At 41.1% G+C, this 27855-nt stretch overlaps 1 protein-coding gene across 4 annotated transcripts in view; it reads left to right on the top strand.

The window, feature by feature from the left end:
* MRPL14 (mitochondrial ribosomal protein L14) overlaps positions 1-27342 on the top strand; it is a 209067-nt gene extending 181725 nt beyond the window's left edge. For all 4 annotated transcript variants that reach the window (XM_044060686.1, XM_044060714.1, XM_044060696.1 and 1 more), the window contains exons 2-3: positions 20827-20903; positions 26753-27342. In XM_044060686.1, coding sequence (XP_043916621.1) covers positions 20827-20903; positions 26753-27119 — 444 coding nt within the window. In that variant the 3' untranslated portion in view covers positions 27120-27342. The remainder of the gene's footprint in view (positions 1-20826; positions 20904-26752) is intronic.
* Positions 27343-27855: the final 513 nt, after the last annotated feature.

The raw sequence follows: 27855 nt of genomic DNA, 5'->3' as shown, positions 1-27855 counted from the left end.
CGCTCAGAGGGCAAGACATCCAAGGTGGAAGCAGAGCTGTCCAGTGCCAAGACTCCAAGGTGCAGAGGTATCTCCGAAAATCTCAGCACTGAATGCAACACCTCTGATCCAGCAGGCAGACTACAGCTCCTGGAGCTCACCGAATCTGAAGGAACCAGAGCTCTTAGGGATGACTTTGGATCAGAGGATAAGGATATCCTGTGATCCAAAACTGACTTCAGACAAGTCTGACCCAGCGACTCTGCTATGGTGGTAGTCAGCGGAGGAACCTGTAAATGGGGAGTTGAAGACATTAGGATCTCCTGACCTGGAGGGGTAGGAGCCAACTGAACTCCAATCTGTCCCTGCACTAAGAGGATCTTCCTCACCAGTCTCTAAATGTCTTCTCTGTAGGCCCCTGGAAGAACGAGCAGAAAATGTAGTTGGAGATCTGGGGAGCTCCAAAAAAGATGAAGGTACTCTATCTAGGGCATGGTCCGTGGAGGCAGTGTACCTTAATGTAGGTGAGGGTTTAAATGCCAATCTGAGTGATATCGGATCTGATAGTATAGGATCTAATAACTTACAACTTGTTGGATCCTGTTCTTCTGAAACAGTCAGATCAGATTTTTTGGCTTTCAGATCCATAAGTTTTGATCTCTTGTGGTCCGGCGTTGAGACTGGATATTTTCTGATCTTTCTCGAAGAATTTGAGGTAGAGGATGAAGAGGAAGGCCTCTGAGAAGAGGATTTCTTCTCCTTAACCTTTGAAGAACTACCTTCAGAAATAGCTTCTCCGAAAGAGGAGGGAAGAAACACTTCTTTTCACTAAAGCTTGCTTGTCATTTGAAACTATGGCATATAAAGCAGTCCTTTTTGCAAGTGAAGAGGGCGCAAACAAACGCATAGTGTGGGCATCTGAGCCAATTGATGCCCACACTTGATGCATTTTTTAAACCCTGCTGGCTTTTCCGACATGTCTAAAAATGTTTGAAAACTGTCTAAACAGAAGAAATAGCCATGTTTTTGTTTAGCAGGCAAAAGGAAATGGGGGAAAAAATAGCAACGATAGTAATGAAGAACTACGAAGGTAGAGGGAGAAATACTTACAATAGTATCAGGAGAGTATGCAAGTACAAATGAGGGAAGAAAAATAGAAAGGTATTACTAAACAGAAGGAAATGGAAAGTAGGGTAAGATTTCGGATTTAGAAAGCTAATTGGCAGTAAGGAAATAAACTATGTAAAGAATAGAATTGTCACTTGTCTCTACAAAGCTCGAGAGTTGTAGATCACGTCTTTTTACTGGAGCTGCAAACAAGATATGAGATAATTGAGGGTGGTGCATTATGGGTAAGGAAGAAGCTGAGAGTTCTTGGTTGCCACAAGCTTCAGCAATGGCCGAGTTGGATCCGACTGATCACATCCGAACCCATCCGTTGAGGAATGAATGAAAATTGATAACCTCCGATTACATATTTATAATACAATATCTAGGATTTTAGGAAGGTTTGTTATCTTAGGTGAAAACAGTGAATTTAACATTATTTGTTGGGTATAAATTTGTGGGATAGAAAGAAACTGGGTTACGGTATAGAAAAAAGGAAAGTGGACTATAATCAGGCTGAGCATAGCTGAGATTCCAAAGCACTGACTTCGTCCAAAATGTGAAGGGGAGCAATCACAGCACAAGAGAAACCTGCAGGTGTGTGATAGCAGTAAAATGTGGAGAGTATGGTATACCTGAGTTGTTAGGGTGTTTAACCTAATATTAAATCCCTTCTTAAGGCCAGCACTTGGTGAAGCAGGGTTGTCACCCTATTGCAGTGTCTGGAATTACAATTCTAAATAAAAAATGCACAGAAAAAAATAAGACTGAAAATGCAGGCTAATAATGAATATCAAACGTCACTGTTCTTTATACTTTTTTTTTTTTCAGGGACAAGCTACGCTGCATCACCTGATGTGGGAAAAGGGCAAGCAACTCTGGGAGTTCCATACCACGGAATAGTCATAGAAGTCTTAGACTTGGTATATCCATGTCTTTTTTTTTTTTTTTTTTTGGGGGGGGGGGGGGTCCAGTTCTGGCTGTTAAAATTAATTTAATAAAAAATTGTGCAGTTAGCTTCAAAACAATGTTAACTTGCACTAATGTGATAGTTGTCATTCTGACTATGTGACCGCTCCATTTAACAAGAAAAGTCTTTTGACTTCTTTGACACACTAGTCTTACATGTTCATAGGCTATATTTGGAAGGTGTAGGCTTTATCTGGGCCTCTGGGGTATTAGGATTTGGACCCTTAGCTCCTGTTCCACAGACCCATTACTGTCAGTACACTCTGTCCATTATCAGTGGCTGAATGGACAATGTTCTAACCTTTTCATGCTGGCAGATAAGAAGGCAGTGAGTTTTTCCCACACCAGTTGCTTGAATAACAGTAGTACAACATAAAGATCGCATGCAAAAGTGTAAAATGGAATTGGTCCTTGAGATTCTGTTCCCAACTTTGTACACGTCTAGTCCATAAATGTTGTCTCTAGCTTGTTTTCTTATTTTTATCTAAGTGTTAGAGAAGTTTTCAATGTTCAAACATTAGTCATGGTGTAATATTTGTAGGTGATTTGCTGATGTCATTCCATGAACATAGCGCTTTGTTTGGATCCATTTGTGCAGAGTTCATAGGGATTACTTGCTGTTAAACATTTAGGAATTGTATTTTATGATTTTGTGTAGAAAGGCTCCTAGTCAATGAATTGATCCCCAAATCTGCCAATGCGCCAGAAAAACTAAATCAAATAATTTTACAGGATATGAGAAAACTTGTAGCCTGAAATATAAAGTACATGAGCAGCAAATCTTGTACATTTGAAATAAGAAAGTTGGAAGAGCTGTGTATTTAAGATTTAAGATGCATACATGCATACACACTGATTGATTTTTTGTGTGTGTATATACGTATAATGTGGGTTCCGTTCAGAAGCTCGAAATACTGAAATCTCGAATTTCAGTATTTCGAGCCCAAGAAGCCAAATCCACATAATAGCGAAAGTTTAGAAGTGCGAAATTCAAAACCTTGAATACAGGAGGTTTTGAATTTCGCGCTTCTAAAGTTCCGCTATGGTTATGTATTCAGGTAAGTGTGTGTTAAGGGGTTTGGGTAGGGGCTGTGGTGTGTGTCAGTGTGTTTTGTTGCTGTGATGTGTGTGCGCGAAGAAAAAGTAGCTTGTGTGGTGGTGTTTTGTGTGTGTTTGTATGCACTGCGACCTTGGAGTGAGAATATTTAAGTGGGGGGTTGCAAGGGGGCTTGCCCCCCAGCTTTCATGTAGTAGAGTGATTTCTGTGTGCTTGTATGGTGGATTGTGTGTGTGTGTGTGTGTGTGTGTGTGTGTGTGTGTGTGTGTGTGTGTGTGTGTGTGTGTGTCCCCGGTATTCGAGGTTTTGAATTTTGTGTTTTTTAGTTTTCGTTTTTTTGTGGATTCCACTTCTTGGGCTCAAGATACTGAAATTTGAGATTTCAGTATTTCGAGCTTCTGAAGTGAATCCGTATAATGTACATGCATATACATGTGTGTATATGTGTGTGTGCTCTACTTGATATAGTCAACATTTCACAATGTCGAAATTCATATCGCCGAGACCATATGATTGACATTTGAAATGTCGACCATACAAGTAGACTCATAAAAAGCAAACTTACCTTAAGGCTGCTAGCAGGGGTGCTTCGTACATACATACCGTATTTCCCCGAAAATAAGACCGGGTCTTATACTTTTTCCTCCGCCGAAATACGCATTAGGGAATGCCTTATTTACCCCCCATACAGCAATCTACATTTATTCATGTACACAAATCGACATTTATTCACCTACACAAATTGACATTTATTTGGCACTTTTCTGTTATTGGGCAACAGTTCTAGGTAACGCGTTAACAGTTGTGTGAGAATTCTGCATAAACAGTGCAACAAACATTTCAACTTCAGAATATCTACACCTTGGATTTTACAGTGCAATAGTTCCTGCTTAACAGAAAGTGCAGAAAAATCTCAATACATGTGTATTGGAGGAGGGGAATAAAATGGGTAAATAACTGCCCCTTTTTGAGTGGTGATGCTTTCTTTATTCCTTACCCAAACCGTAAGAGAAGAATGATGGAAAGTCATAAAAATGAAGTCTGGGAACTAGTGGCCTTGCTTTGTAATTACCCCTTGATAATGAAACGTTATCTTAATACAGTAAAGTCAAAAAATCTGACAAGAGCTTGCTGACAGCTAAAAGCAGAAGCGATCCATTATGTTGCCCCGATAACTGAAAAGTTATTCAAATATAGTCATGTCTTCTTCTGGAACATTGTCATAATTCTCCAACCCCCGAATTCTGGCCTGAATTTCTTGCAACTCCATTTCCTATAGAACCATTGGCCCCATCTGTCATGCCTAGCAATAGAGCTCTCCTTAAATGAGCACTGTTTGTCCAAGTAGCCTGCTCATAATGCATTGGCAATGCAGCTGTCAATGATTTTATCCCGTGAATTTTTCACTCAAGTCAGGACCTCTTGTAGGCTAGGCTTCACAAAATTTCCATGCTCATTTCTCTCCATTCTATTTTCAATGTAGTCATTGAGTTCCATGCGCAAATGGTCCTTGAATGGCTTGTTTATTGCAATATCAAGAGTCTGGAGATGGGCAGTCATTCCTGCGGGAATCATTATTTGATCTATTCTTCTCACTGTGCAAGGAATTTTTTCATGTCTTTAGCGTGGTGAGTGCTGGCTGAATCCAAGACTAGCAGACCTGTTTCGCCACCTCGCAAAACAAGTGGCAGCATTATATCGACCCACTTCCTTATAACTACTAATGTACACCAGGCTTTATCGGTTTCAAGAATGTAAATGCCTGAAACACGTTCAGTCTTAACTTTCTTGCCCTTACTAATGATTAGAAATGGAGTTTTCTTTCCATCTGGACAAATTGGCAAAATACAGGTAATACGTGCACTGTCGTAACCAGTGGAGGGAATGTAGATTGACAAGGCACCCCTCTGATCAATTGTTTGAGATCCTTGGCCCATAAACACTGCAGTTTCATCCATAGCAATCATGTTGGAGAGTTGGTATTTAGAAAAGTCGATGCCATCAGTAAAGGACTTGAATGCAAGTGAACGTTTAATAACTTCAGTATCTTCCAGCTTGAAGAGTGTTGTTGATCTTCTTAGAGACGGTTCATATCGCTGAAGGAAGCCATCCAGCCAATGTTGTGATGCTTTGAATTCTTCTGGGGATATTTCTAAATATGGTGCCATTGCAAGGGCAAATGCTTGAATATCAGCCCTACGTGCAAACAAAGCCTTTGCTCTCCTGTTAGCAATCCATTCACAGATGATGTCTTCCAGCTCAGGAAATAATGATTGCTGACCCGATCCACACTTGCACTTCTTAGCATTTCCCTCTTCAGCCTATTGACCTGAGGTTATTGTACGTTGCTGCCATTTTCGGACCATTCGGAGATCCAACTTCTCTTTGCAGAAGGCCATCAGCCTCTCTCCTCTAAGATTCCTTTCTTGTACTGTACGGAATAGCTCTTTTTTTTTGCACTCATCTTGTCTGGGGGGATGGGGTTAATTGAAGACTTAAGAGACAAGAGTGGCAACACAAACTGGCGACAGTTAAAAAGAAACCACCACAGACGTTCGTTATCAAGTGCGCACATTTTACGTGCGTTGTCTGCACTTTGACCAATCAAAGCACACTTGCCAGTGTTTATGGGCCAAGGATCTTAACCATCAAGTGTGAGTGAGGATTAGGATTACAGTAAGAATCCTGGAGGACTCCCAGGGAAAGAATCTTACGACTTTCTGCAAAGAAGTTGGGTGTCCGAATGGTCCGAAAATGGCGAGCAGAGTACGATGACCTCAGTCAGCAGGTGTCCGTAATATGTTATAATTCAACACGTCCATCGTGTGTTGACTATCTTAACTGGGGCTTATTTTTGGGGTAGGGCTTGTATCATGACCACCCTGGGAAACCATGGTAGGCCTTATTTTCTGGTTGGGTCTTATTTACGGAGCAATACTGTGTGTGTGTGTGTGTGTGTGTGTGTGTGTGTGTGTGTGTGTGTGTGTGTGTATGTGTGTGTGTATATCTAAAAATGTATATATAAAACAGCAATGCATTTAAATTTGCTGTCAATCGAATCTTACACAACCCATCCTAAGCATTGCACTTAGAACAGCTGAAACAATGCTCACCTTGTATAATCACAGAAAAGACTGATTAGCCTTGTTATGTTACTATGCAAGGAGGATGGATTAAGATGCGATGGAGCTCTGCAGAAATGTCAGAGGCAGATATGAATCTAGCCTTGAACAGCGTTCCCTCATTGGCAAGAATGGTGCCGAGATGCAAACAAAAGCTAACTGACTTTAACAATTGGCTCACATGCTGATGTCACTCTTAGAGAGTACAATAAATATCAGAGTAACAAAATAGAAGCCAGATAATCTAAAAATCCTGTGTACTCTTTGTCTATTTTGACACATGGGGCATCGGCATCAAGGTTCATCTAAACCAGCAAAAACCTACTTGCAGCATTTGGCACTTGTTCTCAGTATCCCACAATGCATTGACATAGCCATTAAGATCTTATTTGACACTTTTCAGCACATGCTAGATTCTCAGTAACTGTGCTCAAGCAGGATGTTTCTGTAAAAGATAAAAAATCTCTTTTTGTATTTTCTTAGTTTCCATGTTTTTTCCATTAAAACAGTCATGCCTATTTCCCAATTCAGTTGGAGAATGACAGGTCTTGTGATTCTTTACCTTCTTAGTTAGTCAAAGGCACTGAAAAAATGGGTGTTAACAGTGTTGATTAAAAAGGTTTGAAAAGGTTAAAGATGTAGAGTCCAAGACAGTTGGGGACAGTAGCTCAATAGAAATTGGGGGAGAAAAAGTGGTTATCAGTCTTCATTTCTGTTGGTTCCAGTTCCAGAATTGGCAAGAACTCCTGAGTGTTTGAGTCTATTGGAATTGTCTCAACGTAATGTTCAGGTCCAACTGTCCGACAATTCCAAGATGTCTGATTAGTCACCTAAAAAGTCTTTAGTCTCTTGAGCTCTTCATCCTTGAACTTTTGACATTCGAGTTTCAGGCCTCTATCTGCTGCATCCATTAAATCCGTCAGATTGGGAAAAGATGAGCGCTTTTGTGAAAGCTCTGAATAGGGTCGTGCCGTCTCGCACACCACTCAGAGGATAGGCACACCCTCCCCTCTTTACTTTTGGTCCTTCAGATCCAGTGCTATCATTCCTGAGATTTGCCCATTCCTTTGTCTGCACCAGCAGCTCTACAGTCTTCATCTTATTCTGATCCATTTGTCTTGAGACCTTTGAACCTAGTTGGGTCACAGAGCTGAGACAGTGGCACTTTTAGCATTCAGAGCTGAGGTTAGCTGCGTTAGCTTTGGTACTGTCTCTTAGAGTGCTTCATTTCTTGTCTTCACTGTTTGGTACAGGGCTTGACCTTTGATCCGGAAATATCCTCTGCACTTGGATCTCTGTGTTGGATTTTGCATCAGTATGACAACTTTTCTTTGTTCTGTTGGCTCCTACATCATCTTTCAAGGTGTTTTGAGGATAATTTTTGCCCATCACAGCTCCAATAGCTTTGATCCTACCCTTCCACAAGGAATTCAACATTCTTATGACTCTTCCAAGACTTCCCCACTTCAGGAGCATAAAGTATACAGTTAGGCACTTGGACTCCCCTCAAGACTGCTTCACTAAGCACTGCTGACCTTGATGAAGGGAAAGGGTCCCCTAGATCTTCCACTGAGAACATCACCTTTGGTGAACTTATGAAATTATTGAAACAAAGGGGAATTTTTTTTCTCTCTCCCCTTTGCATGTTGGCTTGTGCCTTTATCCTGTCCATGAAAGTCATTGATAGGGGAACTAGACACCCTTGGCAGAGTCCTGCATCCACCTTGAATGTACTTAATGCCAGTAATTCATGGCATGAGGAAAAAGTAACTAAAATTTAGGGCATGACTATTGCCCTTCAAGTATGGGGGGCAAATAGTGAGCAGCAATAGCCCCATGGATAGCACTTTTCACTGTAGGTCTATAAAACGTGTACTGTACTGATTAAACTCTTCACCCTAGTCATGGTCAGTAACTGTCTGAAGTTTGCAATTATATAATTGCACATCTTTTCCAGTAGGATAGCGTAGGCTCTTGGAAGCTAACCAACCTCAGCCCTCCCTAACTGGGACATAGCCTCATTCTATATTTATGAAAATAGGGGCTGTCATCCCATTTCATCATTCCAGATGTACTGTTGCATCTTTTTGCACCATTGAAAGTCTATGTACCACAATAATAAACACACATAGATGTCGCACAATTGAAGTTTAATATACACTATCCCACAATAAAACACAAGTACTTTCATTCTAAAAATAAGGACTTCATCAGATACAAAACCTTAAAAAGTGCAGCCTTGTATAGGCATAGTAATTAAATCACATGTAAAACAATCCACCAGTAAAATTCTTTGACCAATTTTCTGTTGAGCAAAAATTTTAAATTGTGACAACCCACATAGATTATCATATAATTGGAATCGGAAATAAAGTTGCATACTGTACATCATATATTATGTAATGAAAATACACATAAATTGACATCTTTTCATTCAAACCAGGGGGAGATGTTGCATTTAATTTAACCTGCCAGAAAAATTATCTCGCCTCAGTCATTGCTCCCCGGAAACCATCTTTGATTTTAGGAATTTGTTTCCACCGCATAAAATAGAAATTTGTTTGAAATCCATTAAACAGTATAGAATGCTTATATAATGCATCATTAGCATCCTTTCTTTTCATTGCATAATGTTTATAAATTCTAGTTTTCAATTGTCTATATTACTTTATGTATGTTCTGCAGCAGTTCTTATGTTGGAAAGACACACAGCCCCTACAGTGTTTCATTTACATTTACTATTTATTTCTAATGATTCTCTGGTAGGTTTTAATAGTTATGTTGGCACTGTCGTAAATAAAATGACACTGAATATATGCTCCATCTCACCATATCATATTGCAGTCCCCACTTAACAGTTCTTTCAACTGCATTTCTTATATTCATAGCCCTCTTCTGCTCACGTTTTGGGGCATCCAATTAACTTGTAACACCCCCCCCCCAAGTTCTTTAAATTCCAATTCCTAGTGATAATACCCTTCACCTGCTCGCTAAGATAAGAAAGTTAAAACCGTAGGCATCTCAAAATGATTCAGTATTTTTAATTTTAGTTTTAGACGTGGTGGTCTGCCTTTAGGGATAGGTATATATTTGTCATTCTGAAAATTTCTTAACCATATTCATCACATCATTAACTAATTTGATGGGGTAGTCCCTTTCTAAAATCATATTGTTAAGTATAATGTATTCATTGTTAAATTTATCTTCTGAAACTGATCTTGAGGTTCTAATGACCTGACCTTTTTCCAAATCCTTTTTTGCCAGAAAGGGTGATGGTTAGAAAAATGTAAATAGGAATTGGAAAGTCTGTTCACAAAATATCATGGATTCATAAGAAAGACCCTTGTAGTTCTTATAAATAGTAATATCCAAATAGTCTGTACTAGTCTGATCCATAAAATGAGTAAATTTAAGAAACTGCATACTGTTATACCACACAAATTCTGCAACTAAATCCACACCTCCTGTCCATAAAATGTTTTTTTTTCTATTTTTATAATTGATTTATTTCCTGGTTATTGTTTCTAAGTACTGCAATAATATCCAATGCTCTTAGTTTTTCTGAAGAAATGTCATATGTTTCTTCAGTTTTACCAATATAGTATTGTTTAGATGCTACACCGTTTCCTTTGTAGACACAGACCTTGTCCTACCAGTTGTTTCTGCCACTTCTAACACAGATATCATTGTAGTCCCAGATTTCTTCAGTGTGCCTTCCACCTCCCAAGCGTCCCCATTCAGGTGTTGGAATTTTCACACCCAGCTGAGAATAACTTGGGCACCACCCCCCTTCCCAGTCATTAAATGGCTTGCAAGAACCTGCACGGCCATCCAAAGTAATTTTTTATAGACTTGTCAAAACTCCTTCATCCAGGCAGCCACTTCTTAGACTGCTGCTGCTTTCCTAGCCTATCCGTATCTCCTACTGAAATCTGGAAGTCATTCCTTCTACCATTACCCAGCTGGAGTCTGTGTGGCTTCCCACACTGCTGGCATACACTGTCAGGTCATACGGTGACCATGTAGTCCACAGCTACTTTTTTTTTTCTCCTTTCCACTTCCTCTGAGGCTTTTATTAGGGTCCACTCTGACTCCATATCATTAGCCCCCTCAGTATAATACAGAAGTTGTGGAGGTGGCATTTAAACCTGCAGATTGGTCAAGTATTCCATGATGCTGTCTGCATTTTTGGGACTCCCGTTTTATCAACTGTCTCAGTTTAACATTTAGTGGTGATCATTTGATGGCTGAGCACCTTTTTTGACACACATGTTCAGAACACACAGCTTAATGTCCGACAGCTGCAAAGTCCAGCATCAACTTTTTGTCCAGTGTATGTTTACGCACAACCTGGTGTTTCTGCTATGTTTGAACGCCTTGTTTGTTTTGGTCAGTTTCTATGATTTAACATAGAATCCCAGTAGCACTTCTTTCACATTTATGTCGGGAAAGCTCATCTCAGTCACTCTCCCCAGTGTATTTCTATCATTCCCTGTCTACATTAACATTTCTAAGTAGATCTACATTCAGTTTCAAGGAGGATGGATACTCTCGAGAAGTCATTTTGGTGCAAATGCACAGATCCCTTTTTCTTCTGAAACTTAAACGTTGCATCGATGTGACGTCTCACTGACTGGCATAAACTTCAGATGTATGGCAGCCATCCCTAGACTTGTGTATTTTCACCCATGCCTGAGTCTTCTCTGTGACTGCCTTTTCAGAGGATTTAAGAGGGAGGGTTGGCATAACAGTTAAGGTCTTAACTTCTCAGAAAGAGGGTTTGATTTAATTTCTGCGCACAGGATAGGCTTGTAATAGTCTCCTAGGTAAATTCTAGGCTTTTAGTCTAGGCTTTTAGTCTACAATCTATACATAAAGACTTGGATTATATTATAGTTGGGAAGGTGGCATGATAGTGTTTACCTTACAGACACAAGGTGCAAAGTTTGATCCTCTGAGGGGACAATTGGCTAGGCTTAAAATGGCCCACAAGGGCAGTTAGCCTACTGTCAACCTATGACAGACCACCCCATTAAAGAAGACTGGATCCGGAGCCAGTATTTTGTAGAGGCCAAACATACCAAATGCCATACATACCTGGGTGCCTTTACTTGTATTTTTCCAAGAATCTTTGGTGCTGTTTTCTGTACCATATAAAATTTTTTTTCCCATGGCCATATTTCTTCTCAGGTTTCCCGTTCCACCTGTTTCTCCTTAATCTGAGGACTCACTGATCCATCATGCTGTGACATTACCTGTATTGGAATTTCTACACTAAATCCTTTACTTTCCAGATATTCTATAACTTCAGTTTCCATTTGTTTAACTTCTACCTTCCTTATCTATATTCTGCGTTCGTCCTTTGTGTTCTTAGTTTTTGTATTGTGATATTTTCCATATCTGAGTGCTGTTCCCTGTATCTTTGGAGCTGCTTGTTTGAATTGAATAGTTTGCCTTTCTCCTTTGCGTAAATATTGCACCATATCAGATCGCTTTCCCATCCCGGTGTTTCTTTTTTATACCTTTCAAAAATCTCAGGGTTTTGTTCTTTTATATTTTCACAATTCCTGTGTTACTTTTTCCAGGTGTCCCAGCGTTTCTTTGTCGATGTAATGTTTTTCATTGATTTGTATTAATTAATGCAAGTTTGCATTTGAAACTTTTGACAGTTTTTCTTGTGCAAGCATTTTTCTTTTTCTATCAATTTGTCTGAATAACTTCTCTGGAAATTTTGGGCTTCTTGCCTAATAGTAATGAATACATAATTTCTCACTTGTCCTCAGTAGTTCGCTCTATTATCTTTATGGCTCTTTTTTGGCCTGTCAATTTCTGTGGGTTTTGCCTTCTGCTACCTTCTACACTGGGGAGCATCTTCCTCTCGAGTCTGGCCTAGCCCCATTGTAGGAATGCAGGTTGAGGATTCTGCACTGCCATTTTTTTCCATTCCTGGCGCCAGTATGCACACCAGCATTTGGCTGTGCACCCAGCTGTATTTCATTTTTTAACCTACTTCTCTCCGTGACATATGCTGTATAAGATGCATGTATATATCCGTCATCTTGGTGATATTTTGTGAAAACAGTCCACCACATGAAGGTAATCACCAGTACGTGAGGAGGAATTCAGTTCTTCTCTCCTTTTCTTGCTGATGTCATAATCTCTCCATTCATACCCCAAGGTTTAATTTGTCTCATCAGTTTACTAATGGTTCGCCTACCAGGAATGCATAACCTCAAGCAGAGCACCCCTAAGGTTCATACAGGCAGGCATGCAAGCTCATCTGTTATGATTAATCTCATAAGCCCAAGAGGGAGTGCTTTTGATTTTAATCCCATAAATTAAATTTTAGTCATTTTAAGAGACAAGTCTAAAAATGCGGACAGTCTGTTTTATTGCCCGACATTGAGAAACGATGATATGATTGATTGCTTCACCGAATGCTACATAAATACTGTCTACATTCTTTCCTTAAATAAGCTAGTGCCTGGTTAAGCCCTGGTTTGAGTGTTCTACTAATTAGCATGGCAACAGAAGGTGCTATGGGCTTGGTCATGGTACCTTTGCTGCAGGTGCAGTTGCCGGTCAGGTTGGGACGTGGATTGACTTACAGCACCCTTATGAACTTCTGGTAGTATATAAATTACTGCATGCATGCATGTGCAGGATACGTTGCTTTCAGGTATTTGACTGGAATTCAGCAAGGTGTGATTTTTACTTTATTAAATGTGCAAGTTTGTCATTTGGAACAGTCTCGGTCATACAACAGTGCATGTATTTTGTTGCTTCACCCTTCTTACTAGATTTAAACCTGACATCTTTATTCACCCTTTGCTATAATTGTATGTTTTAGACTGGCTTCTGGTGACAAACCTCTTTTTCATAATTTGACTCCAAACTGCTGATGGCTGCATTGTCCTTTTGAGTGTATAAAAGTTGGGGATATGAAAAAATACTTTTTGCTTTCAGACTTTATTGCATTGTCTAGGCAATCCAAGCAGTTTAGGTAGTTTAGCTTATGACAACCGCGCCCTTGTCCAGCAATCAAGGAGCCTCAATCCTCACCACTATCACCAGGGAGGTCATCTCATAGAAGAGAAAAAAGGATAAATACACACAGTAAAGTACAATTTCCCTTAAGTGCACACAGAGATGGCGGTCAATCTGGGGCTGGTTGCTCACTTGCTCACCAGGTCCCCAATAAGACTCCCCTTTGGCACAGCTTATAGGGTCCATGTCTCAGCCTAGCTGGGCAAGCTAAAACATCCAGTACCCTCTCTGTCCAACCAGTGCTTCGTGTCCCTGCCAAGTAGCTGACACTACACACACACACACTTTGAGATAAGTATTTATGCAACTTCACAAACACTCCTGTGGAAGGCTGACAGATTCTCCAGCTGTGCCCCTTTACCCAGACCATACGGTAGTAATCCCTGCCACCACCCAGCTAATAACATCGGCTACTAAAAGGCCCTTAAAAGGGTGTCCAATTATTACTGCGCCATATTATTATCCAATGGTAATGTGCCATATTGTTATCCAATGGTAATGTGACTATTCAGTCTAGACTTATTGGAAGGACTTGGACAGTAAACTCTGTAAACATATAATGTACTCTAAAGCATAATTTATCTCTACATAAACCAGCCACAGGTAGAATATTTTAAAAATATTTAATAATAAATAATTAAAACACAAGACAAAAACTACTACACCACAGAGATATCTAAGAGTTCAGAGATCACACAGAAACTTAAAATAATTCAGTAGGACAGATCTGATTTCAAAGAAAAATACCCAGTTAATCTTTACTAGCTTTAACTATTCCTACAAGAAATCACAGTGCTAAAACTTACATGTGAGCATATGCAGAGTGCTAAGTTAGATATCCAAGATCAAAATGCGCCTAGTCTCTTGTGAGAAATGGTATTTAAACATTACTAACAAACATGTCTCTAAGGCCCTCCCAAATTACATCATTTTTGACACTTAGATTGCTAAATAATGCAGTTTGTGGCCTGAGAACTCCACCTGCTCAGAAACTTACAACAATACAAAGCATTTCACATATACAGTCTAGCAGAAACCAGAGCAATAAAGCACATTCCACATCTCAATTCTGGTCATAAACTTTAGCTTTAAAACAATCAGCATGAAACCTTCATCCAGACGCACTGGAGCCGAATTCTAACATGAAAGGGTCACAACATGCTTCACTGGGCCAGTAGAGTGCAATGTTGTCACATATTTTGCTGTTCCCCATTTCACAGTATTCTTTTACACTCAAGAAACATGCCTGTATTTTACATTTATTTACAAATGCCAGAATTGTATATCAAATTCTATTTGACTAGGCTGGCAGCTTTCGCCCATCTCTCCCCAATTGTCACATCTCTTCCCCCCTGGGGAACTCGAGCAAGTTTTTCAAGTGCCCCTTGAGAAACATCGCTTGAGAGTGTCTGGTCTATCTGGGTGTATCTGGGTGTATCTCACCCCATTCCTTGTCTTGGGAGCCCATCTGCATTGGCATTGCTACTCCCACTGCGGTGCTGCACTGACATATATGCTTGCAACCCCAGGCTCCATCTTAGCAACTTGGCATTTTGTTGACTGGCTCTGTTTAACCATGTTGGAGGGTTGTGATCTGTCATCACAATGAATTTTCTTCCATACAGATAAGGCTGAAGTTTTTGTAGTGCCCACACTATGGCTAGACATTCCTTTTCTACCGCTGCATAGCATTCCTCCCTGGGTTGGAGCCTATGACTGAGATAAACCACTGGGTGCTCGTCTCCCTCTGAAGAAATCTGGCTAAATACAAGCCCCCCACCCCATAGTTTGAAGCATCCACCTGCACAACAATGTCTTTGCTGTAATCTGGACTGGCTAACACAGGGGGTCCTCCCAAAGCTTCCTTAAGCTTCTGAAATGCCTGCTCACATGCTGGGGTCCACACTATCTTATCTGGCCTGTTCTTCCTTGTCAGGTCTGTTAGGGGAGCAGCTATGGTACTATAATTGGGAACAAACTTTCTGTAGTACCCTGCTGTCCCTAAGAATGCCCTCACCTGCTTTTTGGTAACAGGTGCAGGTCATGCCTGAATAGCTTCCACGTTGGCAGGTTTTGGCCTTATCTTACCACTCCCAATTTATGTCCTAGGTAGGAGACCTCTGCCATACCCACCTGACATTTGCTCAGCTTAATAGTCAACCATGCCCTCTGTAGTCTGCCCAGCACCTTCCTAACATGCTGAAGGTGCTCCTGCCAGGAATGGCTGTAGATAGCAATATCATCCATGTAAGCAAGGGCAAACCCTCCTGCTAAGATATGATCTACCAGCCTCTGGAAAGTCGCTGGGGCATTCTTCATCCCAAAGGGCATCTTTGTGAACTCGTACAAGCCAAAAGGAGTCACAAAGGCTGACTTCTCTCTAGCACTGGGAGTCAAAGGCACCTGCCAGTAACCCTTGGTAAGATCAGTGGTTGTAAGTTACTTGGCCCCACCCAGCTGCTGTAGGGCCTCATCTGTCCTAGGCATGGGGTAAGCATCTGCCTCTGCGTGACTATTTAATTTCCTGTAATCCACACAGAACATGGTGCTGCCATCCTTCTTTGGCACCAGTACCACTGGGGGGGAGGCCCAGGGACTGTTGGAATCCTGAATCACCCCTAGTTCCAACATCTCCTTTACTTCTTCCTTCAGAGTGTGTTTGACTCTCTCAGGCACCCTATAAAGGGCCTGCTTAATAGACCTTTGGGGTCCTATATCCACCTGGTGCTGCACCAGGTGGGTGCTTCCTGGTTTCCCAGTGAACATGCCCCTAAACTCCTGCAACACTGCTCAGATTTCTCGAACCTGTGTAGAAGATAGCTGCTGGGACATTGCTACCCCTTCCACTGAGGTGTCAGCCCAAGCCTCACTGAGGAGATCAGTCACACGATCTCTCTGACTCCTCCTGCAATCCACTGCAGATGCTCAGCACAAGGGCCTCCCTATCATGGTAAGGTTTCATCATGTTAACATGGTACAGTTTGTGCCCCTGCCATCTGCCTAGCACTTCCACCATGTAGTTAACATTACTTACCTTTCTTACCTCCTTGTAGGGTTCCTCCCAAGCTGCCTGCAACTTGTGTCTTGACAGGAATGAGAACCATCACCTGCTGCACTACAGCATACTCTCTAGCTGGAGCATTCCTGTCGTACCACACCTTTTTCTGTTGGGATTCTGCCAGGTTCTCCTGGGCCAGGCCCATGAGTCCCCTGAACCTTGTCCAGAGGTTCAGGACATATGCCACAACAGACTCCTTGAGACTCGCGCTCACCTTCCCACTCATCTCAAATTAAATCTAGAGGTCCCCTCACCCTATGCCCATACAGGAACTCAAAGGGTGAAAAACCTGTGGATTCCTGGGGAACCTCTCTGTAAGCAAACAGATGGGGCAAATATTTGTCCCACTCCCTCTTAAACTGATCTGCAAATGCCCAAAGCATGGACTTGATTGTAGAGTTAAACCTCTCAACAAGACTAATAGTCTGGGGATGGTAGGGGGTGGTCTTCATGTACTTCACGCCACAGGACTTCCACAGACAAGTCAGCAGGTCTGACATAAAATTGGCACCTCTGTCAGACATTATTTCCTTTGGGAAACCTACCCTGCTGAAAATCTCTAACAAACCATTTGCCACCTTCTCGACCTCAGTGGAGGACAAAGCCACTGCCTCAGGGCATTGTGTAGCATAATCTACAGTCACTAGGATATACTTTGTCCATGTGGAACTTGGGGTACTCAGAGGACCCACAATATCCATAGCTGTCCTGTGAAATGGCTCCTCAATCACAGGCAAAGGCATCAAAGGAGCTCTCACCTAGTCTCCTGCCTTGTCTACCTTTTTGCACTGCTCACAGGTCCTGCAGTACCCTGTTACATCTCTGGAAATTCCAGGCCAATAGAAGTTTTGTATAATACACCCCTTTGTATGTTTTATGCCCATATGACCTGCAAAGGGAATACCATGGGCTATGGCTAAAAGCGCCAGCCGGTAAGCTCTAGGCACTACCAACTGCTGTACTCTCTCACCTTGTAGCCCTCCCTCAGGGTTCCACTCTCTGTACAGTAACCCTTTGTTCCAGTATATAGATTCCCCCTTCCCTTGAGAATCAGGTGCCTCCCTAGCTACCTGCCTCAGGCCTTGCAGTGTAGGGTCTGAGAGCTGAGCCTGTCTCAGCTCTCTCCTTGTAACCCTTCCCAGCTTCTCTTCCACAGGAAGTCTGGCATCCTCTGACAGCGTTGCCTCACTGTCAGCCTGGGTAGTACTACTCACCTCTACCTTTACAGTTACCCTGTCCAAGGGAACATCAGTACCCACAAGCAGCTGTGGCTCCCGTTCAGTCTCACTGCTACAGCGTAGCTCACTCCCTGAAGTAACCACCTCAGCAGTTCTGGCTGCAGTTATGCAGTCTGGGTCTCCCCCAGGCTACCAGACCCACATGCTTGTCTTCTAGCCTCACTGCGTGTAACTACATAAGTACATAGTACTGCCTCATCCAAATCCTTCCCTCTCAGGGCATCTGCAGGATGGTAGTTCCATACCCCGGTTGTCTCAAGACAACCCACTATTGGCATTTTGTCTTTCCCACTTACTGGCTCCCACACCTTTGTTTCCCCACCTTGCCTCCGTGAACATCTGTATGCCACATGGCCCCACTGGTTGCATTCAAAACATGTAACCCTAGCTACTGGGCATGTACGTGGACTAGTGGCTTCCCCTGCTACTGGTGGATTCTGTTGGGGCAGTCTGTGCTGCCCATCATGGGTTCCTTTAGACCCATGAGCAGTACTGGGGGTCCCCTTCCTGTGCAGGGCTGCCCTGCTGGCCAGGTATAGGTCTCCCACCTTCCCCAACTCACCTGAAGTAGCACATTGTCTATCAGCTAACCAGATCCTCATGTCCTCAAAGTGCTAAGGGCTTGTTCCCTCACTAAAAGGTCTGCCAGCCCTTCAAAAGTGGTGACCTGACATCCACTCACCCAGCTATGAAAATAAGTGCTCAGTTAAGCAACATATTCGCATACATTTTCATCTGCCTTGTGTCTATGCTCACGACAATTTTTCCTATACATTTCAGGTGTTAGCTTAAAACATTCCAACAAGTGTCTGTTTACAGCACTATAATCAAAACAGTCAGTGTCATGCATTTTTGCTAAAGAAGTTACAGCTTTACCATGGAGTAAGGGGGTCAGGAACCGTTCCCAGAGCCCTTGGTCAACTTCATACTGTTTACATACCTGCTCAAACATATGAATGAAGTTATCAAAATTATCCCCCTCTTTAAACTGTGGAAGAAATTTACTGACCTTTTGTGCTTCTGGGGTCCGGTTACTCCCTTCCCCATTACCTCCATGACTCTGGCGAAGGGTCAGCATTTCCCTCTCATGCCTCCTCTACTGTTCATTTTCCTCAGCTTGTAGACTCCTCATTTTCTCGTCTGCTTTTAGTTCCATATGCCTGGCCTCCAACTCAAGTCTCTCTAGCTCCAGTTGGATTTTTAAGTCCACTGCAGAAAGGTTGCAGAGGATATTGTATCTCCACTGTCAGTCTGAATGTCCTCCAGGCTGCTGTTTTCTGATGCAGCTGTAACCAAGGCTGCATTCCGGTCTGCTTTAGTCTGGTTTCCATGCACCATTCCCCTAGCCTGGCACATCTCCGCCAGCTGGTTCCTTGTCAGCTTTCCATACTTTTCTGCTCACATGCTGCCTGCTCACCCTGACTAGCACTAAGCTAACAAAAGAAATAAAACAATTGTGATCTGATGAGTATACACTGCGTGGCTGTTTTTAGAGTACAAAACACTTTGAGATCACTGTACATAAGCTACAGGAATTCGCTCTACCCAAACCACTACAAGCCATTTAGGATGTGAAGTAGATCACACCACTGCCAGACACTTGATGGTGACGACCGTGCCCTGGCCCAGCAATCAAGGAGCCTCAATCCTCACCACGATCACCAGGGAGGTTGTCTCATAGAAGAGAAAAAAGGATAACTAATGCATACAGTAAAGTGCAATTTCCCTTAAGTGCACACAGAGATTACGGTCAGTCTGGGGCCGGTTGCTCCCTTGCTCACCAGGTCCCCAATAAGACTCCCCACTGGCACAGCTATAGGGTCCAGGTCTTAGCCTAGCTGGGCAAGCTAAAACCTCCAGTACCCTCTCTGTCCAACCAGTGCTTAGTGTCCCTGCCAAGTAGCTGACACAACGCACACACACACACGCACACACACACACACACACACACACACACACACACACACTTTGAGATAAGTATTTATACAAATTCACAGAAACTCCTGGGAAAGGCTGACACAGATTCTCCAGCTGTGCCCCTTTACCCAGACCATACAATAGTAATCCCTGCCACCACCCAGCTAATAATATCCACTACTAAAAGGCCCTTAAAAGGGTGTCCAATTATTACTGTGCAATATTATTATCCAATGGTAATGTAACTATTCAGTCTAGGATTATTGGAAGGGCTTAGACAGTAAACTCTATAAACATATAATGTACTCTAAAGCATAATTTATCTCTACATAAACCAGCCACAGGTAGAAGGTTTTAGAAATATTTAATAATAAATAATTAAAACACAAGACAAAAACTACTACACCACAGAGATATCTAATAGTTCAGAGATCGCACAGAAACTTAAAATAATACAGTAGGACAGGTAGCTTTAACTATTCCTATAAGAAATCACATTGCTAAAACTTTTACATGTGAGCATAAGCAGAGTGCTGAGTTAGATATCCAAGATCAAAATGCTCCCAGTCTCTTGTGAGAAATAGTATTTAAACATTTACTAACAAACATGTCTCTAAGACCCTCCCAAATTACATAATTTGTGACACTTAGTATGGAGTTCTCAGGCCACAAACTGCATTATTTAGCTATTTAACACCAGCTCAGAAACTTACAACAATACAAGGCATTTCACATATACAGTCTAGCAGAAACCAGAGCAATAAAGCACATTCCACATCTCAGTTCTGGTCATAAACTTTAGCCTTCAAACAATGGGCATGAAACCTTCATCCAGACGCACTGGAGCCAAATTCTAACATGAAGGGGTCACAACATGCTTCACTGGGCCAGTAGAGTGCAGTGTTGTCACATATTTTGCAGTTACACATTTCACAGTATTCTTTTACACTCAAGAAACATGCCTGTATTTTACATTTATTTACAATTGCCAGAATTGTATATCAAATTCTAGGCTGGCAGCCTTCGCCCATCTCTCCCCGATCGTCACACAGCTGTTTTTTGGAAGTAAAGCAGAAAAAATGTCATCTGTGGTACAGTGCAGCAAAACTATAAAGATGCTTTGTTTTTCATTTCGTTGACTTTTTTTTTCCTGATTACACTGGGATATTTCTTTGTTTTTTAAATTAACTGAATGAATATTTAATTTATTTGATATGCATTTGCCTGCAGAAGATTTGAAAAGAAGTGATGTTGGAGAATTTTTTTTTCATTTATATAATTGTTTCTATTCAGAGCTTGCACAGCATTAAATCTCATTTTAACATTTTCTAGACTTCCATGGCACTGTTACAGAGAGGCTGTGCATTGTTGCTGACCCATGCACATGAACTGAATCGGAGACTATTCAGGTATTTGGTAGTAAGGTTTTTCAAATGTATAAAGCATGCTTTTTCAAGTAATCGGTATAATTAAACTGTTTGCCTTCAGACTGCACTAAATGCAGTCTTAACAATCTAATAAGTTCCAGTAGTTTTTCTGTCAGTGGTAAGGGAATGGTAGTAAGGATGTCTTAAAGGTAGTTTACTAATGCCATATTGGCCGTGCTATACAGCTGTCACTGTAACATATTTAACAGTTTGTGTTTAGGCTGTCTGCATGGCATAGAGGGAATAAGCCCCGACTACAACTAAAGTGATCAGTGTTAAATTAGCAGGCTGGGCCATTGCGGTGTAGGGGAGTGAGTGACGAAGGGTAACAACTACTTGCCTGTCTTGAGGGAATTGTTAGGTTCCCCAGTGGAGATTGGAGAGCACTTACAGCTTAAGGAAATTGGGACCTTTTGAGGACTACATTACTCTCAGAATTATGTGATGACACTTGCATTTGTTATTTCACTCGCCTGCACTTTAACATGTATGGACATGATCAGGTGAAACTAACTTCTATAATGTGAAAAATCTGATCCCTCTGTGGATGATGGCACCATGCCAGCTGTGCTTGACCCTTTCCTTTGAGACAATGGGTTAGTAGAGCAGTTTGGGGGGGTGGGTTCTGTGATTGGTCAGAAGCAGATTAGAGCCCCCCCAAATGTCCATTAACGTAAGAAGATGGCTGCATAGTTTTCTGTTATTGCCAGTTGTAGATGGACATCTGGAAGATAAGCAGATCATCTTAACGCTTATTGCTACATGGGGTAGGTCACAGTAACTGGATTCAGCAGATGGCAGAAAGTTCTTGAGACAGATTTTTAAGCATTTGGATGCTGGGTGGAGGGGGGCATGCAATTGCTACCCTGGCAGTCAGAAGAAGGTCTAGCTATAAAATAGAGCATAACTAGTGCCATAGTTCATCGCTTTTTCTGTTTTAATTGAACAGTCAGTCTGATATAGTTTCCATCACTTTTAGGTTCTGGATCATTACTTCTGCTCCTGTGTGAATTTGTTATTTACAGATGTACTGAGACTCTCTTAAGCCACTGATGTCATCAGGAAAAAGTAATAACGTTCTTTTGTGAGCAGCAAATTCTTAAGGTTTTGGAGCATGTTATAGGCACATTTTGATCTGTTTAGAACTGGATAATCTAGGTTCCTGGGTATCCTATTTTAGACAAGATGAATGAGAGGGACTTTTTTGAAATTTTCGTTTAAATTCCTGTCACAAAAATTTGGGAGGGCCATCCACTTTAATCCACATGACTGATACTTGAATATAATTTCATGTTACAAAGCTACTGCAGTTTTACAAGAGTGTTTGTTGTAAGGTTTTAGCCAATAGTAAATATTTATTTATTTTTAAAGTTCATACTTTTCATTTTCAGAGAGATAACTTGACACTAACAGTAGTTCATGCATATGGTAAATACAGTCCTTACTGACAAGACATTTAATATTTATGTGAAGCATAAATACATTCAGAATATTGATTCTGAGCAGTTAGCCGAATCCCCATCTTGTAAGCATGCTTATACAGTGGATATAAAATGTGTGCACATCCTGTTAAAATGCCAGGTTTTTGTGATATAAAAAAAAGAAACCACAATAAATCATTTCAAAACTTTTCCCACCTGTAATATGACCTATAACCTCTACAATTCAATTGAAAAACAAACAAATCTGTTGGGGGGAAAAATATAAAAAAAATTAAAAAAAAAAACGTACAAAAAGCCGGTTGCATAAGTGTGCACATCCTTAAACTATGTTGAAGCACCTTTTGCTTTAATTACAACATTCAGTCTTCTTGGGTACACAGTTGCCATCAATTAAAGAGACTCTGATTAACCTGAAATAAAATTCAGCTGTCCTAGTAAGATATTCCTGACATTTACTTAGTTGCTTGCTGCCGCAAAAGCCATGGTTTGCAGAGAGCTTAAAAGTTATCAAAGGGATGTCATTGTTGAAAGTCATCAGTCAGGAGAAGGGTACAAAAAAATTTCCACAGCATTGGACATACCATGGAACCCAGTGAAGACAGTCATCAAAAAGTGGAGAAAGTATGGGACTAAAGTGATGTTGCAAATAACTGGACATCCCTCCAAAATTGATGAAAAGACGAGATGAAAACTGGTCAGGGAGGCTGCCAACCTACAGCAACACTGAAGGAGCTGCAGGAATTTCTGGCAAGTACTTGTGTACTACATGTGACAACAATCTCCCGTATTCTCCATATGTCTGGCCTGTGGGGTAGGGTTGCAAGACGGAAGCCTTTTCTTGCACAGAAAAACATCCAGGCCCAGCTAAAATTTGCAAAACAATACATGGTCTCCCAAAAGCATGTGGGAAAATGTGTTATGGTCTGACCAAGGTTTAACTTTTTGGCCACAATTCCAAAAGGTACATTTGCGCAAAAATAACACTTTGCATCACCAAAGGAACACCACCCCCACGGTGAAGCATGGTGGTGGCAGTATCATGCTTTGGGTTGCTTTTCTTCAGCTGGAACTGGGGCTTTAATCAAGGTGGAGGGAAATTATGAACGGTTCCAAATACCAGTCACCTTTGGACAAAACCTTCAGGCATCTACTAGAAAGATGAAGATTGAGGAATTTCACCTTTCAACACAACAATGACCCCAGACATACATCCTAATCAAAAGAATGGCTTCAACAGAAGAAAATTAAAGTTTTGGAATGGCCCAGCCAGAGCCCAGACCCAAATCCAATAGAAAATATGTGGGGTAACCTGAAGAGGGTTGTGCACAAGAGATGCCTTTGCTATCTGACAGATTTGGAGCGCTTTTGCAAGGAAGAGTGGGCAAATATTGCCAAGTCCAGATATGCCATGCTGATAGATTCCTACCCAAGAAGACTGAATGCTGTGCTTCAACAAAGTATTAGATTAAGGGTGTGCAAATTTATGCAACGAGATTATTGTACGTTTTTTATTTATTTATTTTTTTATATATTTTTCCCCCTAACAGATTTGTTTGTTTTTTCAATTGAATTGTACAGGTTATAGGTCATATTAAAGGTGGGAAAAGTTTTGAAGTGATTTATTGTGGTCTCATTTTTTATATCGCAAAAACCTGCCATTTTAACAGGGGTGTGTACACTTTTTTTATATCCACTGTACTTCACCTCATGCATGTGCAGAAGTTCTGAAGGATGTGTACGTCAGGAAGCCATACGCTCAGTAAAAACAACTTCATACAGGCAGCATATTATGTAACCCTCAAAGTGAGCACACTTACCTTAACATGGTAGCTGGGATAGTCTCTAACAATATGTGGGGCTCGCACTGAAGATGTTTCAGGAAGCCCATAAGGTGACTGGGCAACCCAAAGACCACCTGGTCATTGGTGACTTCATTTTATATATCTCACTTTTGATGGTTTTTGATAGTGTCATGCCTTTGGGTCCAGAATTCAGAATAGCTTGGTTAAGCATTAGGTGTGCCCAGTTTCATAACATAGAGGAATGAAGCTCTGACTAATGATTCCAGCAGCCTGCAATCAGCAAGTGTGCCGGTTGTTGCAGGAGCCATGCGGGTGTGGGAGTGAACAACCAATGTCCATTTGCTCATCCTGGAGGAAGTGATCTGCTGTAGAAGCAGGACTTGCTAGTGAAGTGGTGTACAGCATGCACTTTGTGCCACTGATGTGCTGTTGGCTCCATTAAGCTGTGTTCACATGATAACTTTAATGGTGCATGTGCAGGAATGTGTACTTCCAGGAGGGCATTGCAGATCCTTGCTTATGCAGACTTAACCACCAGGGAGGGGGTCATGGCTGTTAATTAAAAACCTTTGTGACTGCCTGGACAACTCCCTCCTGTGATTGCCTCTCACCCCTTTGAGAAGGACAGATGGGCCAGTTAATTGTAGGATGGCTGATGGTTGGCAGCCATTAGGGGAAAAAAGGAGTAATTAAAAAAAAAAAAAAAAAAAAAAAAAGGTTCTAGCAGTCATAGTTCATATTGGAGTGAACAGGTCTTTTCTGTTGGATATTAACAGCATATAATGAGATTCTCAAGTATCTTATTGAAAAGAACGCATCGACTTAGCGCTATCCTCCCATAATTGTATCTGGCATGTGCATATCAATCAAAACATTTTGTAATTTACTTGCTAAGGGTATGGCAATGAAGGGCTAGATGGTTCTGTCTTTTGGCTTTGCATTAGTTGTGCAACCAGACAGTGCTTCATATCTGAAGTGATTTGTCTGTCTCTGCAAGGAGTACGAATGTTGAACAGGAAATGTAACATCCCTGTAATATCTTTATACCTTGAAGCTATCAAAACAAAATCTGTGAAAGTGTTTTCTTTTTTTCTCTGTAAAGCCTGGTTTGCATATCCAAAATGTATACCTCCCGTTGTCATTGCAGCCACTGTGAGGTTGTTGTTAGTGGTAGCAGTCTCTGTATTAACAGCCCTTAAAAGCCAAAACAACAAGCAGATAGAGAAGGGGATGAGCTGCAGAATCTTAAATATACTGAGTTATCTAAATGTTTTTCCTTTGAAATTTAATACAGATATTGATGTCCGTAAGCCTGCAGTAAAATTGAACTTCTGCATAATAAACCATTCCTCCCTAGACTTTACCATCGGAAGCTGTAAATGGTATAGTTATGAAAACAGACTAGGGTATAGTTTGTGACCCAAACAAATCTATACTTTGAGTTGTGTTGAGTACATACAAATATGAAAAATAGAGGTAAATTCAATAAGAAACCTTTGGCGGCATCTCAAAAATGAATAAGCTATAGACTTGGCTTTCAGAAATTGTTGTAGTCTTAACAAGCTTCCGTACTTGAATTGTCTTAATTCTTCCAGATCTGTGAACCCTGTTTGATATCAAAGGTTGAAAGTAGTATTAAGATATTTACATCAGAAAATGAAATGGGAAAAGGATGATCAGTTTGTCTAGTAATGCTGCATTACATTCATACATCTGCATGGCATAGCCTCATTGAGGTCAGAAACAGCACACCAGTTATGTGGTGCATAAACGAGCAGGGAGGAACACAGTCTTCTCTACTGTGCAGAATATGTAGGAATGGGAGAAGTCACTCAAAAGTGCAGGTGTTCCTGAAGGCTTCCCACATTCTTGTGTAGGAAACCTATTGGCAGGCAAGTTGAGCACCACATCAGCTTATCCGCACAAGTGGATGTAGCACAAGGATATCTTCTTGGTATAGCAGTCAGGTGTTGGTTACCAGAAGTTGACATCTTGGCTTGTGAGGAAAAATAACTGTGGAAGCTTTGCACTGTACAAACTGGCTTAGGCAGTTGATGTTTTCTTCCTGGGTTGGGGAGGGGTCAGTAGATTGGTAAAATTTTAAGATGTCAAGCCGTGCAAGTCCTGCTGGCTTTAGTCTTGATGGCTAATGAGGATGTCACAAAAGTAATCGTTTTAGTGACACAGCATCTAGAATATTGGATATATGTTAACTTGCATTAGCTGTACATTACTACTAGAAAAGTGGCAAAGCTGGAAGATGTTCAGATGTAATATGGATTGATCAAATGACTGGGATGTATACCAGGGAGACCTGTGCTGAGAAGCAGCAATTTATCTTCAGCCAGTTAAAAAGAAAGTCTTAAGCGGTGAGAGGAAAATGTAATATATATTGAGCTGCCATTAAAGAAGCTTGACTAAAAAGTGCTGCTTTGTTCACTTGGTTGGAAACAGAAGTATGCTAGAAAAGAACAGTTATAGATTTTATTCTTGGCAATATTATGTGATACTGTCTTTTCTATGTATCTTTGCTGTCTCATGCTCCACGTCCTAACCATTTTAGTAACCCCCCTGTTTTCTCTTACAGCATCACAGCAGCTTGCACTGCAATTCAGAAAATGACTAGAGTTCGTGTGGTGGACAATAGTACACTGGCAACCACACCCTACCATCGACCTCCAAGATGCATTCATGTGTACAACAAAACTGGAGTGGGCAAAGTTGGAGACAAAATACTGTTGGCAATCAGGGGGCAAAAGAAAAAAGCTTTAATTGTAGGTCACAAAATGCCAGGTCCTACAATGTCACCCCGGTTTGACTCTAACAATGTGGTTCTCATTGAAGACAATGGAAATCCAACAGGGACAAGAATTCGAGTGCCTTTGCCTTCCAGTCTCCGAAAGCGAGAAGGGGAGTTTTCCAAAGTGCTGGCTATTGCTCAAAAGTTTGTATGAGAGTTGAAAATACAGAAGGCATCCACTGGACATGAGCTTAAAAAGATGTATTGCTAGATACTACCTTTTTGTAAAGCACCTTGTGTAGTAGTAGAACACACAGAAGACTGACTTTGATTTCACTGTTTCATCGTCTGTTTCACTTTGGTTTTAATGTAATCTAGATGTAAACCTCTTTTCTAAATGATGGAAATATTAAAACCGAGCACTGTTTTTTTTTTTTTTCAACTGTTCAATCCTTACTTGATACTTTGGTGTTCAAGTTGCAGCAGCCATTGTTCATGTCTAGCTTTTTGTACCGATCTGTACCATTGTCAGTCATGGATACTTGCAGTAAATGAGATTTTAAACAGTAGGTAACTAAGATTCTGTATTTGGTGTGTGTGTGTGTGTGTGTATGTGTGTGTGTGTGTGTATGTGTGTGTGTGTGTGTGTGTGTGTGATGTATTTATATATATATATATATATATATATATATATATATATATATATATATATATTTGTTCTAGATCCCACCTCCTACTACTTAGAGCTTAGAGTATAAAGTAGGTACTGTTTTGATAGTAATCGAGAAACTTGCAGTAAATGTCAATTTTTAATGTACAAGCAAGCCTGCACCACCATCTTGACAAGAAATGTTAAAAGGTAACAAGTCTCTTAATGAGAGTTCTTGGTAAAATCTTAATAGTAGGTATTCAGAGGTTTCAGCAAGTCATCATTTTATGGCTTCGAGGGG

This window comes from Protopterus annectens, chromosome 1.part0 (assembly GCF_019279795.1).
Source record: "Protopterus annectens isolate FY-2018-M chromosome 1.part0, PAN1.0, whole genome shotgun sequence".
Classification (NCBI taxonomy): Eukaryota; Metazoa; Chordata; order Ceratodontiformes; family Protopteridae; genus Protopterus; species Protopterus annectens.
Note: the sequence above shows the minus strand (reverse complement) of the source record. Positions and strands in the feature narration are given on the sequence as shown.